Source organism: Calypte anna, chromosome 13 (assembly GCF_003957555.1).
Source record: "Calypte anna isolate BGI_N300 chromosome 13, bCalAnn1_v1.p, whole genome shotgun sequence".
NCBI lineage: Eukaryota > Metazoa > Chordata > Aves > Apodiformes > Trochilidae > Calypte > Calypte anna.
In genome coordinates, this window is record NC_044259.1 from 11,347,734 (window position 1) to 11,366,254 (window position 18,521).

The following is an 18,521-nucleotide window of genomic DNA, read 5'->3' on the forward strand; positions in this document are numbered from 1 at the left end:
GAATGGATTTATGCCTCCATTTCAAAGCACACCAGGACTTGCTATAAACCTAAGCGCAGCCCATATGTTTTGTGAAAAATCTGCACATAACTCAATGACAAGAATTATTTCAGCTCTTCTAGATACCTTTGGGAAGCCTAGGGAAGGGCTGGGAGAGACAAGAGACATTGCTTCTATTGCTCCTAGATCTGTCAGGAGCAACAGAAACTGATACAAACCAACAGCCAGGGTGGGGGAAACGAAGATGATGAAGATGATGTGGAAGGAAATCAGCAGCCCCATCTCAGCATCTATCAATACCAGGCGACTAACAAGAAATCAGAAGAGCAAGGACAGGGACATATTTAAGGAGAGGTTTAATGGCAGTGTTTTCCAGGATGTCAGGTAGCCCATGGTGTAGGAGACAACAGGAATGTGCCTTAGGAAGAAGAGGACAAAAACAAGAAGCAGGAAACAGATACAACAGCGGAGAGGCCACAGTGCTAAGTTAAAAGACAATTCCCAGTCTAATCTGATATTTGGAGGCAGAGAAGGTGAGGAAGCAGCTTGGATTGGCCTTGTCTACATGAACTGACATGGTTCATGTGGATACACGCTGTCACACACTGTCATGGAGACAATGTCCCAGCCTTCTCTAGCAGAAATGACCTGGAGAGGTTCTTGCCCAATTCCCAAGCCTAGGGCAAGGACATAACCATCCATAGCATCCTCAGACCCAAGAGTGCCAGCTTGACCTTACAGACTCAGTGCCAGCAGGTGTGAAGTCCTAAGGCCTGTACCATCTCTGCAATGCCACATCAGGGCCCTGTCCCATATGGGTTAGGGCTGGGGGAAGGAGGTAGCAGCCACATAGTTTCCACCCATCCCACCTGCCACTGCTTAAACAAGCCCTGACACATTTCACCGGAAAATGTCAATAAGCATTTGGAGACCTATTAACACTGTTAATCCACTGTGCTTCATTATCTTAATGGACACATTCTTATACTTTGTGACATGTTCTGATCAGTTTAATGGGCAACAGAGTTTATATTTTTAAAATGTAGGAAGCAGGAGCCAGGTCTGCTCTTCATGCATTTTGCCTCTTATTAACGTGTCCATGGAGTTATTTGGCTCAGGGCCCACAGCCAGCTGAGAGCCTCAAGAGGCAAACCGTTCAGGGATACACCAAGAAGTGCCTGCTGGTGTCACTATGTTTGGCAGCAGGATGGTTTGAGTGGCTGGACTTGAGGAGTACCTGAATCCACCTTCTTTTCTGTGTCGGTTTTCTATCCTCTCAAATTCCTCAGATGCCAGAACCATCCCACTGTCTGTTTGATTGTCCTGGAAGGAAGCAACAGGAGTTATCAGTAACATCCCTGTGAGCTGCTCAGAGTGGGAAAGGAGGAGGGATCATTCAGGAGATGAGATCATGTGCTGCTGTGATGAAAAAAAAGGAGTAGGGGCACTTTACCAGCATGCTCCATGGTCTCTCTGGAACAAATTTGCTTAGGTGCCTTCTTAAAAGCAGTATATACAAAGGTAGGATTGTATGTGCAGTTCAGTACCCCTTTTGGGAAAAAACAGAGTGCTCTCTGCCAAGAAGATGCATTACCATCAAATCTCATGTGGAATTTTCCTCTGAGACCAAGGGTATGACTTAAATTTTGCTACTAGAAGATAGGAGTACCAGCCCAATTCAGAGAGGCTGGGAGGACTCCTACTGCACACTGCCATGTGGGTCAAGATAGGGAAGGTCCAGACAAGCACTCTGGATTTACATAGTCCTGGCTAGATTTTGGTGTGCTTAACAAGGCCATGTTTAGAGAGTTGAGAAGGATGAAGAGCAGGCTCTTCTCTGAGGTCCTTTATAGTCCTTGCTCGTGTATCTAACCTCCCTGTTTCACACTCAGGCAGTATGAGCTGTGCTGTAGAGAAGCCACCAGGTGGAGAAATGAATGTGCACAGGACAGACTGAACAGGAATGACACAGACACACTGACATGAGAGAAGGGTGATTTTTCTTCCATGATCTTAACAGCAAAGGTGTCAGGAAACAGCTGAACATATTTTTGCTCCCTGTCCCAGCTCAATCAAATGTTACTCACCGGGTGTGCCTTGTACATTGTATGTGTCATTGGAAACTCTTCAAATGTCTTTATCCTGGATGGACACCTGATCTGATTTCCTCCCGTCAAACAACCAGGGAATGAGACACAGTTGTAGTATCTGCCAACAGAAGCATATTGTATTCAGTAAAACCAGCAGAGTCAATGTCCTGGATAAACAGGACCTGAACCCAACCTCCTCTCTGCACAGCCAAGGTATGCAGGGAGGCAGATGACCCAAATGGTGGGTTTTGAGTAGGCAATAGGGTCACCTTAGGCCTCTGAACCCCATACTTCTGCAGTGGGGAGCACCCAGACTTTCAGATTGAATGAGGCCCCAATTACTTCTCCACTCTGCATAAGCAGAGTAATGCCCTGTGTGCCATCACAGTATCTCAGCTTCCCAGAGATGAGAAGCCTAAGCCTAATTGTTTGGGTTAGTTATGAACAGATAGGATGAAGCTCCTGCAGAAGGGCAGCTGGCACCTTTCCACACCTACCTGGTGGGGCAGGATGCCTTCAGTGGGATGTGATGCACTGGCAATGTAGCTGGAGGCAGAAGGAGGAATGCCATGGGCTTACCCATCAAGGGCTCTTTCTCAGCAGCAAAAGAAAGTGATTTTGCTTTTATGAGCAAGGTGCTATGGCCTAAGTGCTTGGATCACACCTGAACACCTGGGATTCTTCCAAACTCTTGCTACTGGGTTTATCCCATATCCCTCAGGCTCCCTCATAGCTCAGGCTGCTGGCTGCCTGCTGAGCTCTCTCTGCTCTTTCCTGGAGGGATTCACCTTGCTGCTAGGCTGTGGCAGCGTATCCTCATGTCAAAGTCCTCTTCATCTGAGTTTTGCTGGGCAGAAGAAGGCACCTGGGAGAAACCATCATCTTCTGAGCTGTGAGAGTCGTTCAGCGGGATGTAATCCTTCCCTTCCTGGCAGGAAGAACAGTGAGTGGCCTTACAAGAAGGGGAGGGCTTTCCCACAAGAAAGGGCTCTACAAGCAAAAACTGTCAGAGCTGGGAAGGAAAAATTCTGGTTCGTCTTTTGTTCCTCTGGGACAAAATATCTGGCTGGAGATTTCTGTGCCCTCTGTCCTAAGTAGCTGTGTGTACTGTGGGTGCATGGAGGTGTGAGCAGGGAAACAACCCAGTCCTATGGTACTGACAGTTCTGTAGCATAAATGGTCAGAGCACTGAGCTCCAGAGGCATGTCACTGTGGCTTACTCATGCCTGTGCTGGGACCTAGTGCTGAAAGGTTAAAATTAAGGACATCACAAAGAGACAGTACTCATATTTCAACATTTAGCCTTATGAAATAGAACGTCATGAACATGTTAAAATCAGTTTAAAGTCCTGGTGGGTTACTGCATGACAGTGATTAGTAATAGTTTCAGAGAAATTACTGCTCTGAGGGAACAGTTGTTTGGTTCACATGGCCCTGACATTTAGATCTGAGGACAGAGTTTCAGAAATGCTGGTGAAATCCTGCTTTTCATTACGTGGGCATGTGGGAGGCAGGAGTGCCAAGGCCTTGACTCAGCTGAAAAATTTCAAATAGTCATCTGGGAATTAGGATGGAAATACTAAGGACAACCAATAGGGTATCTGCTGTGCAAGGATTGGAGCTATATTAGGATGTGATTTTGTTATGCAGCAAGAGGACTACCACAGAAATCTGCTCTCCAGTAGCTCTGGAAAACAGATCTCTGTGATCCAGGAAACTACGTTATCCCTTGGCCTACGCAAAGGTATTGCACTGGCCAGGGATCCAGGGAAGGGCACAGTGAGGGAGCTAGCAGTGGGAGAAGACAGAGTTGTATGAAGCTGAGTAGGGACACAGAGAGATTTTCACCTGTTGGACATTTTCCTGAAGAAGGTTCCCCAGTATCTCCACCAAGTCAGAGAAAGTTGGTCTCTCCTTGGGATCCCCGTGCCAGCAGCTCAGCATGATACGGTAACTGCAAGAAGAGAAGCTGAATTTATGGCCCTCCTACCCACTATGCAGCTACCACCCCTGTGATGCCTGTTAGGACATCAGGTACCTGCATCCTGAAGGAAAGCTTGGCACCACCCAGCACAATGGCCATGTGGATTTTCTGGAAGGGGGTTGGCTCTGGCCAGTGCTGGGATTCATAGGGTTTCTGACTCACATTTCTGCTGTGGCATACTCTGGAGCTCTCATCCTGGTACCATCTTTGAGCCTCTGGCAGAACTCCTCGTTGATCTGAACTCCAGGATATGGAGATGCCCCTAGAGGAGGTTTGAAGAGGAGAAAGAATGTGAAGTGTACCAGTCCTTCTGAGACTGCCCTTCATCTCAAAGCCCTGGGAAATACAGTCACTGCTCATTCAGGGCCCAAGTCCTGAGACATCCCCACTGCCTCAGTGAGCTGGAGTCCACCTCTCCATCCCTGTCTCCTCACCATGCTGTTGTGGTTTGATATTGCCTCCATATTTATTTTGCCTACAACAATGTCTCTTCTTTTCACTTCTTAGAGGTGCTTCAGAGCACCTGTGCTCCTACACAGATTTACCCACCAAGCTGTTACATGGGAAGAGAGGCCTCCCTCAGCAGCATGTGATGCTCATTAGCACTCACCAAGAGAGAATATTTCCCAGAGGAGGACCCCAAAGGACCAGACATCACTCTGGGTAGTGTAGACCTTGTCAAAGATGCTCTCTGGAGCCATCCACTTCAGTGGGAGCCGAGCCTGCAGGAGAGAGGGGCAAGGCACAAGTGTTCAGTCAGGTACCTGTCCCAGGACAGCCCTTCTTGGGTGCATGAAAGGGATGAAAGTAAACCAGAGCAGATAGCTCTGCTTGTCTCTTCCATGGAGGAATGGAGTTTTGTTTAGGCCAGAAGGAGAGATGGTCAACACTGAAAGAGGGATGAAAGAATGCAAAAAGAAAATAAGAGTAAGTTAATATGAGGCTGAGGGGAAGAAGAAAGGGGACTGAAGAAGTTCTGCAGGTAGAGGACAGCACATGCATCATTAGGCCACTGGTTCCTGGTTCAACCACAGAAATGGCTCCTCCTACTTAATCTTTCTGTTAGTTTATTCTGTCCCCAGCATAGTTTATGAACACATCAAGAGGGCATAATCTGTATAGGGTTTGAGAAGATGCCACTCACGCTGCCTTTTCTGACATAGTCAGGGTCCTTGTAGATGTCCCGGGCCAGGCCAAAGTCACAGATCTTTACCACGTTGTTCTCTGACAGCAGGATATTGCGAGCTGCTAGGTCTCTGTGGATACACTGAGGGCACACAAAGAGGAAGAGGCAAAATCAGAAGGACACCCTCAGAAAAAGCAGAGCATCCTCCCCCCTTGTGAATCTGAGCTCTACTGGGGGGATGGTGTAAGTGGAAAGGGGCTAAAGATAAAAATATCAGATGGAGGTGGTTAATGAGAGGGTGAAATGGCAAGAGGACTAATTTCCTATCTTTGTATACACAGGGCTATCTCAGACTTCCTAACAAGTGTGAGGCAGATCACTGAATCCCTCTATATGTCACCTGTGAAGTGACAAACACACCACAAAAGAAGAGGGTAGTGAAGGAAAGGGTGAACTCACCTTTCGGGATGCCAGGAATTCCATGCCACGTGCTACTTGGAAGCTGTAGCAGATGAGGTCTTCCATTGTCAAGGGACTTTGCCACAAGTCATCCACTGTCCAGGAGTACAATAAAATGATTAGACAGGGAGAGGTCTCCCATGAGAGTTTTCTTCTCAAGTGGCAGAAAGTGCCACTAGAAATGTTAGTAACCCCCTCAAGTGTGAGGGGCATGAGCCCAGCCTCCAGCACACATCAGAGTTTTGGGGAACAGGGCTAGAAGTGACCTTGAGAATCAGCTCATTGTTCCTGGGCTAGGCAGGACCCAGTGAGATCTCCCTCACTTCTTTCTTTAGGCTAAAACCCAGGGTTTTATTCCCTTCTGGGTTTTGAGAGTCTATTAGAAGAGACAACAAATGACTGTAATAGTCCTGTTCAGGGAACTGCCATGCAACAGTGGAGAAAGAATCAGCTCCAAGGCTGGGCCCCAGCTCCCCACTGTCATGCCATACATACCCACTCCCCAGGGCAGCCAAATCTGGCATGTTTTTGGCAAGCCAGGTGAGGGGTCCCTGCCAAGGCTGGAGTACTCACCTTCCTGGATGGGCTGTGCTGTTGGGCTCTTGTGCATCAGGAAGCGGTGGAAGATGGCACTGTCACTGGTCCCAGAACGACTCCTCCTGTCTGCTCTCACTGCCTCCACGATGGACTGGACCTGAATACGAAGCCTGGGAGACTTTTCCTGACAAGAAGATAAAAAAAATCCAAAACAACCCAGCTCAGCAGGCTACACACACTGTAAGCCCTGCACCCACAAGCTGCATGGTCTTTTCCTGTTCTTAGTAACTCCTGCCTGGAAGCAGCTATCTTCCATTGCAGAGAGAAATTATTTCCCTGATGTGTACATGAATAAAGATCACTGTGTGAAGTTGGATCTGCTGCTTAACAGAGGGTATCTTTGTCCCATTGTTGTGCCATGATTCAGGCTACATGTCTTCCTTCCCTAGACATGGGACAGGTCCCGAGGGGCAAAGGAAGCAACTTACCCTGTAAGGACTGAAACCTTCCCGCTTGGTCCGCAGGTAGTTGGAGAGGTTTCCGTACTTGCAGAACTCAACAATAACCATGAGTGGACCTAGTGAGAAAACACCAAAGATCAGGGCAGAAATAAGGGTTTGGGATGGTCAGAATTTGCTCCCAGCCATGTTATGTGCAGCCCCCCTGAGCTGTGGCACCTGCCTTAAGTGCATGCAGGCATTCTGATAGCATCCCCACATGTCCCTGTGGTCACACACACATTTGGCCAGCAGAAAGGACACAGGGGACAAGCACTGATCTGTGAGAGCAGGCACAGCCTATTGCCCTGGGATACTTACCATTGGGTTTGGTACAAGCACCCAGCAAATTCACCACGTTGAGGTGATTCCCAATGTGAATGAGGATCTTCAGTTCTGACATCAGTGCCTTGTGCTCACTTGCAGTGGCTCCCTCTGGAAACACACAGATCATGTCATGACATCTCCTCACAGCTTTTCACCATCCCTCACCACCTTTCTCTTAGCAGAGTGTCAATGTGAGTCTTGCTGAGGAGGCTGTGACCCCAAAGCCATGGTACATTTTGTTATTGCATGCTTCCATACAAAATGTCAGATCTGTGTCTGGAGCTCCCAGGATCCCAGCTGTGATGCACTGGGACTCAGAGCAAAGGACAGCACAAGCTGTGCCCAACAGATTTCTTCCTTGTGATAGCTTTACTGGAAGAATGATCATTAGAGGCTTACATACACATTTGAATCTCTGCCCTTTCAGCCTTCTAACAGAAATAACAAGCCATAAACAATTTGAAGGTAAAATAGAAACAAAAGGAATCTGAGTGTTTCGATCACTACTAAAGATAGGAGCTGTCTCGGCTCAAACCCAGAACATCTTTTTATGATTCCTCTCCAATAGCATACACAGGATTGTGCCCCAGCCAGCTTTCTGTGCTGCATCTCCTCTTCAAGTGCCTAATTCACACCAACTCTTGATCCTCTGTTTTATCCTGAGGGTTTGTTCTCTGTTTTTTTAATGCCTTTTTCATACTTCCTTCTTCCCCCGTATGTATTTTGCCCTGCTTGGGAGTTTGTAAATTTAGTCTGAGAGAAAGAAGCACCCTCTTGAGTTGCTGCTGATGGGCCTGATGAGAGCTGTGCCTCAAAGGACTGTAAAACAACCTTGCACACCCAGGCTTCCCTCTGCACTTGCTGTGTAGATCATGTGTACATGTGCTGAGATGAGCCATGCTCAGCTTCCCTATACAGACCACTGCTGGCCAGAGACTGTCTCAGTATTTTGTTGGGTTCCAAATTACAGAATAATGTTCTGGATGCCTGTTTGACATTGTGGCTATAAAAGCTTAAAATCTCACCCTGGATTGACCAGGCTTTGGGTGCAAAGCCAATTTAGCCCTCAGAGCTACAGCCTGCTTCCTTACCCAGCTCTGAGCTTGGCCCACAAACATGACACACAGGCACATTTGGAAGGAGGCAATTTGGAGCAACACTTCTCTCAGTGATCTGCCACTGAGGGGCTCTGGATTCAAGTTCTTCCTTTGAGACAAATCTCATTCTCTGCCTCTGCAGAGAGCTAAGTTGCTCTAAAAGCTGAATTGCCCAATTTCCTGCTGTCTGCTCTGCCACTTGCCTCCTAGTGCAGCTGAATGGAGCAGAAGTATCCACGAAGGGAGACCAAGAGAATCAAAAGTGTTGAGGCCAAGAAGCCATAAACTCAAATGCTGGCTCCAGCTCCTCTGCCCTAGTTCAGGACTGGCTCAGGCAGAAGCACTCAGGAACACTTGGGGGAGATAAGACATTTTCCAGAGCCCTAACAAATGCCTTATGCAAAAGACTGACATTTACAGGGTAGCCATTCCCTGGCTGATAATGTTCTGCTTCACTCTCCACATACCTTTCAGCATTTTGACTGCTACAGTCTCACAGCTGTTACTTTTATTGATCCCAAATGCTGATGCTTCCACCACCTTCCCAAAGGCACCATGACCCAGGACTTTACCTAAAGGCAAGGAGAGAGGCAGTGTGATGGCAGGCAGGTGCAGGACAGGCAAAATGGAATGAAAACACAAAAAGCCAACAGGAAACCATGGGAAGAAGAAAAAGGGTCATAAAGGAAAAGGAAGGAGTGGAACATGTGCCCTTCCCAGGTGTCTGCTTGCTCTGTCAGTGAGAATAGAAGAAAAGACGATGAAAGAAACTAAGGAAAAGCTGGTATGGACAAAGCAGAGGAAGGAAATGGCCCTGCAGAAGGGAGAGCCCGTTTGTTGTCCTCAAGCAGAGTGTGTGGGAAAGGTAACCTTGACATTTTGCAGCAGAACAGCCAGGGCTAATGTCACTGCTCTGTGCCTCAAAGGTAGTCTGCAGCCCTTTAAAGCCTCCCAGACAGAGGGAAGAAACTGCAGTTGGGTGTCTCAGTATGAGGAGGATAACAAATGCAATCCTGGTCCTGAACTCAGGGTACTTGGTGTGTACTGGGCTATTCTGTCCAGATTGCCAGTTGAAGAATATAAGGATATGTTTTACAGCATGGCCAGAGGTCTCCTGGCCTCAGTGATGCCTGTGTGGGTACATGTGGGGAGTCTGGGATTACAGCTGGCTCAGACCTGTCCATAGTCAGACCCGAAGAGATTTCCTAGGCACAACTGGGCTTTAGGGATAGTCTGGGGTAGCAGATAGGAAGCCTGAGGCAAAGAGAAGGCATTAAATACACAGAGGAGTGCAAGAAACCTGGAGGCTGAATTTGAAAGGCTGTTGGGAAGCCTGGGCTGCAGTGTGCAGTAGCAGGAGGGGTCCCAGCTCACCTAGGCGCAGGCGGTCTCGTGGGAATTCCCACTTGCTGGAATCATAGGGCAGGTACTCGCACTGCTCCTCCAAGGGCACCTCACCAGGGTCCATGATGATGGAGAGGTAACCTGTCTTGATGTCTGCATGGGCAGGCTGTAGGAATCAGCCAAGACAAAGGGGTAAGCAGATGCTCTCCCAGCACTGGCTGTTGGCTCCCAGATGGAATTTAGCTCCTTTGTCTGACTTGACCTGCTTCCCCAGCAAAAGCCATTCCTTGTCACCATCTTTACCATAGCCCTTAATGCACCCTGTCCTAGGCAGTGAGAGCACTTGAAGGAGCACTCAACAACCTCCTTTTAGCAGGTGCTGTCATACAGCCCCTCAGCACAGCAATAGTGTTGCCCCAAGCCTTCCAAACCACCTCCCCTGTCCAGCGACAGAGACAGCCACGTACCCTTTTGATGTTACAGAAGATGAGAATAAGGAGGATCCAGAAGAAAACAGCAATAACCCCAGTCCCAATCAGGATGACAATCTCCACATTGGTCCTGTCATCAGAGCCTGTGGGATGGGAGACAAATCATAGCTTCAGACATGCCCATTCTGTGTCCCAGCTCAGCCATCTCTTGTGGCCTGTTTCAGGATATGGGATGACAAGGGAGGTGAGTTTGCCTGAGCCACATGCTCTGGACTACAAATCCTCCAGTGTGAGCACCATGCCAGCTGCAAGCTCAGGAGCTTTCACTGCCTCCTGCTGCCTGGTGTCACAGGGAAGAGGCCTGGGACCACGGCCATGCTCCTGCCCCACCCCTGCATCCCCAGGGATGTCTGGTACCTTCCACAGAGACACTGGCCGAGGAGTTCACACAGCCCTTGGCATTGCAGACACTGCACAGGTAGAGCCCAGCATCCTCCTCCCTCACCCTCTGGATGCTCAGCCTCTGGTTGAAGTCCGCCAGGTCAATCCCTGCAAGGCACAGAGGGTTGTGGTGGTCACAGGGAGCAGGGGTTAGTATAAGGGACACATTCAGGCTCAAAAATAAAGCTCTTATTTTGCAACTGGTTAATTTTAGATTGCAGAATGAACTTGCACGAGCTGGTAGAAGCTCTCTTCTGTGGCCCGATGACCCCAGAAATACCCTGGAGGGGCTTTCCCCAGGCAGTGTATGGGGGGGATGAAACTTCCCCAGACATTGCTGGATAGGGACAGTACCCAGGAAGCCCAGCTGGTGTATCAAGCCCTGCATCAGCTGCAGCATCTGTTCCTTTCAGTCTGTAGTGTGCCAGGATCATTCCCATGTTCCTTCCATGGGATCTAGGTTGGTCCCTGCATGAGCAGAGATGCCAAGCACTGGGCTGGGAGTAAGAAAATGAATGATTTATCTCTCTGCTCTCCAGCAGAATGTGCACATGCACAGACAGTGCTGAGCCAAGCCTTAGGGCATAGATTTGGCTAGTGAGACTGCATCAAACTGGGACAGAACACGATTAAAACCAGAGTTCAGCCAATTCAGTGAACAGATGCCTTTTCCTGGGCACAGCAACTCTCAGAAGCCAGCAGCACTCAGCTGTCCAGCTGCCAGATATGATGCCTCTGCTTTACCCCCAGCCCACGGTACCTGACACTTCTTCCACCAGTTTCTCATCTTTGTACCAGTTGATTTCAGGAACGTGGTTGCCGTCCACCTTACAGCGCATCTCTATGGAGTCGCTGACGTTCACCCAAATGTCTGTCAGGTTCTGCTTGAGGCGGGGGATCTCCAGGGCTGGAGGAGCAGCATAAAGAGGAGGAGGGGAAAACGGGAAACTGATTGATCAAAAGAACATCTGTGTTCTTGGGGCTTTGGGTTTCTGACCCCTGCTGAAGGGTGTCTTGAGAACCCAGGTGCCCTGCCTTTGCCACCTGGAGTTTAGCTTGCTTGCATGGCTTCCCCTGGGGACGAGCTGGGAAGCTGATGGCAGCAAGAGCACCAGCTCTCCTCTGTCACTCCCGCCTGCCCTGTGGACCCTCACCCTGCACAGAGATGTATTTCTTGTGGCAGTGCTTCTCCCGGGTCTTCCGGTTCTGCACCTCACACACGTAGTCTCCCTCATCTCCCAGGGAGATGTTGGGGATGGTGAGCAGCAAGGTTGCATCGTTGGAGTCAGGCTGGAAGCGCAGCTCGCCCTGCATCTTGGTGGCATAGTGGTGGACGTTCTTGCAGTCCAGCACCAGGGGGTTTCCCTCCTCGTCGTGGAGCTTGGAGAGGTTCAGCCGATACCACTGCAGGTTCTCATAGGTGTAGTTGTCTGCATTGCAGCTCAGCTGTAGGTCCTGCCCCTCTATGGGCTCTTCTGAGGGCTGGGACTCAATTTCAAACCCGTCTGGAATGGCTTTCAGGAAGGAAATGAACATGTGAATGAGTTTTCATGGCTGAGCTACCAAACACAATGAAATTGGCTCCTTGGGCTCAGCTCTCTGGGACCCCCTTGTCCTCAGCCAGGGTAAAGGAAACCAATCTAGAGCAGAACTGTGACACACAGATTGCTAGCAACCAACAGCTTAAGCCCAGCAAGTGCTAAGGGACATGCTAAGTCCCGGCGTCAAACTAAGACAGGGTCACAAGTGAAGCAAGACTGGGAGGTCAGAATTAGGCTGCTACTGCTCTCAGCTCAGCTGCAGCATTCTGGACTGCACACATGCTTTCTCTTACACTTGTGGGAAACTACACAGCCAGGCTGGACAAGTGCACACACAAAACATTACTGGAGCAGCAACTGAAGATGTTCATCATTCACCCTCCACAAAAACTGATGGCTCTGCCAGCCCAGGCACTATTTATGAGGGCCATGAACCCAGGCTTCTGGGGTCTGCCTGGAAAGCCTCTGCTGTGCCCTTAGCGGGCTCCTCAATGGAGCAATAGGCGGGACAGACTCCTGCCTGCACGGGGCACCCCACCAAAGTCTGGTGAGGACTTTGTCGGGAGTCTCGGGCCAGCAAGACCCTGCCTGGGAGCGGATCTGGCAGTGCCACTAGAGGATGCTCTTGGACCAGGCACATCCCTAGTCCAGGGAGATGTCTGGGCCTCAGCCAGCAGGACATCCCCAGTCCCCAGTCCAGGACCTTCCCTGGCTGCTCCAGGACCTAGGCACAGGCAGTGCCGTCTTAACCCCAAGATCTCCCTGCAGTATCTGCTGCCACGGCTTCAGATTTCTGGCACTCAGCAGAGTTCTGGGTTTGCTCTGCTTTCCTGCTGTCTTTGGCTTCCCAGTCACTGTTTAAGGTGCTAACTGTGACTGACAGGACCTGGCAGGATTTAAAGCAGAGAGCTCGGCTGGGATGTCCCCAGTACTCACTGGTCACGTAGAAGTAGATCAGTCGCTCATCTCGACCCACTTTGTTAGAAGCAATACACTTGTACATGACTGAGACGTTGGCCTCCTGGATGGCCAGTTTGCTGACTGTCTGATGGGGAAAGAGAGCATAAAGGAGGAGTTAGGAAGGGAAAAAGGGAAGAGAAGTAGGATCAATGCTGCTCTCTAGCAGACAGCAAAGCACACAGCAAGCCTGGCCCCAGGGGGCAGCTGCACCTGGGGAAAGGTTATGCTAAAGTAGCCCCTTATTCAATAGCCCTTTGTGCATTTCAAGCCTCATCATTTGGCTCTGGCGACAGCATCATGGTTTTACTTCTGGTCTTTGCTTCTTTTTATGGATCCCAGTCTCCATGGGAGCAAACTTCTTGCTAAGCCCCTCAGGTCTGGGGACAGGCCTGCACCCAGCAAGGGGACATGAACATGATGCAGGGCTGAGGAAATGGCTAAGCTTATGCCAAGCTTTATAACAGCAAGCAGAAAGGAAAAAGACACTAAAGCTTTGATTCCCCAAGCTCTCTGCAGTTAAGTGGCTATTTAATGTCCCACAGAGTTCAGTGGAAACCTGCAAGCACACCTTTTATCCATAAAGGGAAATCAAACCTGTGAAAGCATCCCAGCTTTCACCACTTCTGGAAGAGCTGTCAGTTTCTCCCTTTAAATTCCAAGTGCATATAGACACGGTCCTAAAATCTTCCTCTTCCCTTCTTCCAGCAAGATGTGACTAAGATTGGGCAAACAGCCAGGCTGCTTTCCTGGGATCATGGACACAGGGGATGCTGTCACCAGAGAAGCCAGGAAAGGCAGCTGGGCAGTAAGGCTGTACTCCTGCTCTCAGCTCACACTGCACACGTGAGCTTCCAAATGTGTTACAAGCACTCCCCTTAGAGGAGATCTGCTGTTGGAAAAATGGGTTTCTCTTCCCTCCCAGATTAAATGACAGTTAATCACATGAAAAAAATCCCTCTAATGAGACAGCGTTTAAAATGCAAAATTATGTGTGTTCCTACAGGGAAACTCCTTTGCTTTTGCTTATTCATCCCATAGGCTCTGGGAAGCATTTCCATTCTAAGTGGCAAGGTGTTAGCTTGTGTTCATCTTGAGGAACAGTCATTCATTCTGTGTGTGCTCAATACAGCTCCAGTGACCTTATTACTACTACTTTTGTGCATTGCCTTTTCCGTTTCTTGGGGTTATTCAATACAGCTGAAGTGACCCTATTGCTGGCACTTTTGTGTGCTGCTTTTCCTGTTTCTTCGGGATTTTCCTTCTAATCTGCCCTGTTAAGTTTGAGTCGGGGTTTCTGGGTTTGACATCATCCTGCTGCCTGCAGTGCATGGCTATGAACTGCACACCCCATGGCTCATGCTGGCTGTTCCAGACAGGATAAAAAACAGAGGATGGTAAGGGAAGACAGGCAGAAAGGAGATGGAGAGGGAGAGAAAACAGATTTGAGGACATAGTGTCCCATTACAAGTGGAAGAGCTCTTCTCCCAGAGCTCTTGCACATCTTTAGGCTGCACAATCTAAGTTGCACCTCCATGACAGTTGCAACCAAATAGATGGAATGAGAAGGACACAGCTGTGGAACAGGAGGAAGAGAATGAGGAAGAAAGGGAAAGACCAGAAGGGACTAAGACAACAGTCACATGTGAAGGGGGACACAAGGGCTTCTCACCCAGGAGCCCCCACCACCCCTGTTCACTTCCTCCAGAGGACACCAATCCTTGGCTCTCCCTTCCCTGCCACCCTTTTGGCAGAGTGATGAACTCCTGGCCAGGCCAGGGGACGGGAAGTGCCTTTGGAGGTGTGTAGGAAAACAGGAAGTGACTTTAGGAAATGGGGGCCCATTTGTTTGTCCTGCATCCCTCTGCGAGCGGCTGGTGCCTGACACCAGCGGGAACAGGAACCCCGTCATGGCATAGACCTGACACTTGTGGCTACCAGAGAGGCAGAAAGAAACAGGCAGCAAGCAGTGTCTGGCTGTTTGCAGGTCACACACTGCAACAAGGAAGAAATATTCCTTCCAGAGAGGAAATGCTGTGATGGAGAGGTGGGCTCTCTGGGCCACATGTGCTCTTGCTCACAAACACCAGCATCTCCATACCACTCTGGTCCCAGTGGGATGGGGACAGCTGGATGAAATGCCCTGCTACACATATGCACTTTCCTGAGGCCAGGGATTTCCTGGTCAGTCTGTAACTCCTGCTCTCCTCTGTGGGGTTTGTGTCTCCCAGAACAGCTCAAGCAGGAGTGCTCAGGAATGGGCACAGGAGCCCCTGCAGTCCCCTGATAGGTGCCCTGCATTCAACACCAATCACTGTAAACTCTCCTGTCCAGTCATCCCCTGTGGGAGCCTCTCTGGACACAGGGCAATTTCTCAAAGATGACAGCTGCCCCTGGCCCTGGAGCTGCCTGGTACCACGGTGCCCCAGAGCTGGGAATGGCCACTTATGGTTTTCTTTAGAAGCAGAGGTGTGAAGCCCTCCCCAAACCTGTCTCTGCCAGGCTCGTTTCTAGGCCACTTTTACTGGTTGATCCCAAAGGATTCCTCAGAGGGTTCCTGCTTCCAGCTCCCCACTTCAGGATGAGCTTAGGGCTACAGCCTCACCTTGTTCCTCCCCTCCACGAACTCCACCCAGGTGTCAATGCTCTCGATGGGGTTCACTGCATCCAGCTGTGACACATCTTTCCAGTCCTTGCACTCAGGCATCCGGTCCCTCTGGTGCCGCCTTGCTGCCCGGTGCCTGCTATTGCTAATCCAGCAGCCAGGGAGGAGCAGGAGAAAGAGGAGAGAGGTGGAGAGAGGGTCAGTTGGGAAGCAGGCAACAGAAATGGCTTTGTCTGAGGACTGGTACCCCTGTCCCCTGACTGCAAAATTTCCTGGGTCTCTTGGTTAAACAGCTCTGCAATCACTAGTGAGACAAACACTATCAGCAGATATGGAAACTGAGGCAGGGAATGGACACTACTGTCCCAGGAGCATCTTCACCCCCAGGTCTATGGTTTCATCCTTCTCTGAATGGTAGCACCAATTTGGGGCTAGGGCAGGCAAGGGGTAGAAGAAATCTAATCTGTCAGGAACCCAGGATACTGCAGCCTGCAGGGTGCTTCTGAAATGCAGGTGGAGCAGGGAGATGGGAGGATCTGCCCAAAACTCCAGGCAGGCAGATCTGAACACCCAAAAGCAGTGGCAAGGGTGCGTGCTGGCAGTGCAGAGTTCTCAGCAAGGCAAACACATCGGTGAGCTGTGTAAACAACAGGAAGCCAGAAAGAAGCCTCCTGCATCCTCTGGAGCTATGCTGGGCAGAAATATGGTGGCCTTGGGAGACAGTGCTCATAATTCATGGGCCCCTCTGCTTCCTGACAGGGCCACAGTGCACTCACATGCAATGGAGAGCTCTCCAGTGTCCCTGGCTCAGCAACAGCCTGCACAGGGCTGCAGGACCTGGCTTCCTCCAGCCACCCTGGTGTCCTCCACTCTGACTGCTCTGGCTACAACTCCCTAGCATCCCTTTTCCTGCTTCCTGAGAAGCTGCTGCTAAAAAATGCCACTGCAGCCCTGCCTGGTCCTGCCCCAACTTCCCAGGGCACCAGCACCCTTCCTGCCTACCTATTAGCACTGCTGGCACAAACACCCTCCTGGCAAACCATCCCAGCAGCTGCCAGAAAGCTGGTGCTTCCCCTGGGATCAGCAACTCTTCCCCACACACAGCAGCTCTTCTCCCCTGCCTATCAGCACTTCTGCTTCCACCATTCCTCAGCAGAAAATGAAGGACTGAAAAACCCACAGGGACCTCAGGGCAGGAATGGGGTGAGCCCTCAGGGTCTCACCAAGGGCTTGTGACAATTTCTCCTGCAATCTGCCTCAGTTTCCCCATTAGCACAGTGGTCAGTGGGTTTACTGCAGGTGCTGTGAGGTGTAACCAGCCCATGGACATTCACTGCCACATGCAGATGGCCAAGGATATAGGGGAAGCTGTGGAAGCCCTTGGTGTCTGGGACCAGCCAGGCTGGGCAAAACTCCCACGTGGAGTACAAGTGTCTCTGGTGGGCTCCACTCTGCCTCTCCACAAGAATAGTGAATGCATGGTGCTCCAAGCTACCAGTTTGTGCTGTCTCCCTCTTGCCATGTTGTGGCTGGGAGAGCAAAAGCAAGATGGGGTCTGTGACACAGTCACAAAGAACCCATAAGGCAGTGGCCAGGTAAGATGTGGGTGTTGGAAGAAGAAATGACACTTACAGGCTGCGTCGGGAGAACATCCGACAGGGCATCCATGGCCTCCACTGCCACTGGATCACCTCTGGTGCTGGGATGCCATAGACTGTGCAGGTGAGGGCCTGGGGGCTCCTCCGGGAGTAGATGCTTGGGGAAGAGGCTTCCTTCTCATGGATGCGTGGAGGAACTGCAAGGATCAGAGTGAGACTGTGAGTGAGCGTGGGCTCAGCTGCTGCATCCCCAGGCCAGGCACAGCCGACCCCAGGCCTGGCTGTAGAAAGACTGAGCACTAAAGCACTATGGCTCCCAGGGCAGCTCCTGGGGAGCTCGGGCCTGGAGGAGGCAGAGCAGGTTATACTTAGGTATATTCAAGTGACATCATTTGTCCTTTCTCTGCAGAGTACAACTGTCTGGATACTGCAGGGGTCAAAGCACTGTCTGGCAGCCCCCAGCACAGGGCTGCAAAGCCTGCTGGAGATGAACTCCTTCAGCACTTCCAGCACTTTTGGTGATGGCTCCTGCATGACAGGGACCAGGTTCTGCTGGGGAAAAGCTCCCTGGGAGTTTCCCACCCAGAGGAACTGCTCCAGCTCCAGGCTTCATGTATGATACAGCAGGCCTGCCCTCAAGTCTTTACCAGGGTAACCCTCAGCAGTATTTCCAACTGCAGCTGGGAAATGGCCACTGAGCAAGACCATATCTTGCCCAGAGTGATGGAACCAGGAACAAAACTGTGCCCCCTACCCAGGCCACAAGGAACCAGCCTGACTGTACCCAGAGCATCCCTCAGCGATGGGGAGGAAGGAGATGAAGCAGGTACCAACTGCTTTGGGGCAGCAATGAGGACTTTGTCCCTGAGCAGCCCAAAGGCTGGGGCCACGGGCTCAGTGCTCTCCTCCCAGCCCTGTCCCCCCTCCCTTACCATTGACAATTAACTGGAGGTTGATGTGCTTCTCCAGCCCCGCCAGCCTGTTCCGCAGAACCAGGGTGTACGTCCCAGCATGCTGCTCCGACACATCCTTGATCTGCATTGAAGATTGAGATTGCTTGGGAATTAGCTTCCCGTCCTTGTACCTGTAGGGAGGCAGAGAGAAAATGCAGCCATGGGGAGGAAGTGTCCCACTGGCAGCTGGGCAGGGGGTTACTGGGCCCCACTAGAACACATCCAGGGTGCCCCTTGCTAGTGTTGAGAGACCCCTGGGTTTCCCCCAGACCTGAGTGATGCTCAGGTCTGCTCATTGCCTCACATGGAGGTGTGTGGGGTGAGGGATGTTGTAGCTCTGCCCTGAGCAGTGTGCAGATGCAAAGCTCCCAGCCAGCTCTGGTGAGAGTGCAACATGATGCAGTGCACAACCTATCCCCTTCTCTTGCTCATGTGGACAGATGTGACTCCTTCTGCAGGGGCATGAGAGGGGCAGGGGCCTTTCCAGACAGTGCAGAGATGCCAAGCCAGGCCAGGACCTTTGTTGCTTCTCCC

At 50.7% G+C, this 18,521-nt stretch overlaps 1 protein-coding gene and 1 long non-coding RNA gene across 3 annotated transcripts in view; one reads left to right on the forward strand and one right to left on the reverse strand.

Annotated features, from left to right (window-relative positions):
• Positions 1–18,521, reverse strand: part of FLT4 (fms related tyrosine kinase 4) — a 56,308-nt gene that overhangs the window by 3,677 nt on the left and 34,110 nt on the right. The window contains 21 exon segments of the mRNA XM_030458984.1: positions 1,238–1,323; positions 2,088–2,208; positions 2,879–3,018; positions 3,939–4,044; positions 4,237–4,336; positions 4,685–4,796; positions 5,219–5,341; positions 5,660–5,754; positions 6,233–6,380; positions 6,685–6,773; positions 7,015–7,128; positions 8,585–8,689; positions 9,492–9,627; positions 9,929–10,035; positions 10,310–10,441; positions 11,094–11,240; positions 11,488–11,847; positions 12,811–12,919; positions 15,437–15,581; positions 17,069–17,231; positions 17,967–18,118. Coding sequence (XP_030314844.1) covers positions 1,238–1,323; positions 2,088–2,208; positions 2,879–3,018; positions 3,939–4,044; positions 4,237–4,336; positions 4,685–4,796; positions 5,219–5,341; positions 5,660–5,754; positions 6,233–6,380; positions 6,685–6,773; positions 7,015–7,128; positions 8,585–8,689; positions 9,492–9,627; positions 9,929–10,035; positions 10,310–10,441; positions 11,094–11,240; positions 11,488–11,847; positions 12,811–12,919; positions 15,437–15,581; positions 17,069–17,231; positions 17,967–18,118 — 2,790 coding nt within the window.
• Positions 4,336–6,570, forward strand: LOC115599051. Of its 2 annotated transcripts, none has more exons than XR_003988110.1 (2): positions 4,336–4,737; positions 5,306–6,570. It is a non-coding gene; the product is annotated as an uncharacterized LOC115599051 (long non-coding RNA). The 2 variants fall into 2 exon arrangements; XR_003988111.1 differs by having other exon boundaries at positions 5,542–6,570.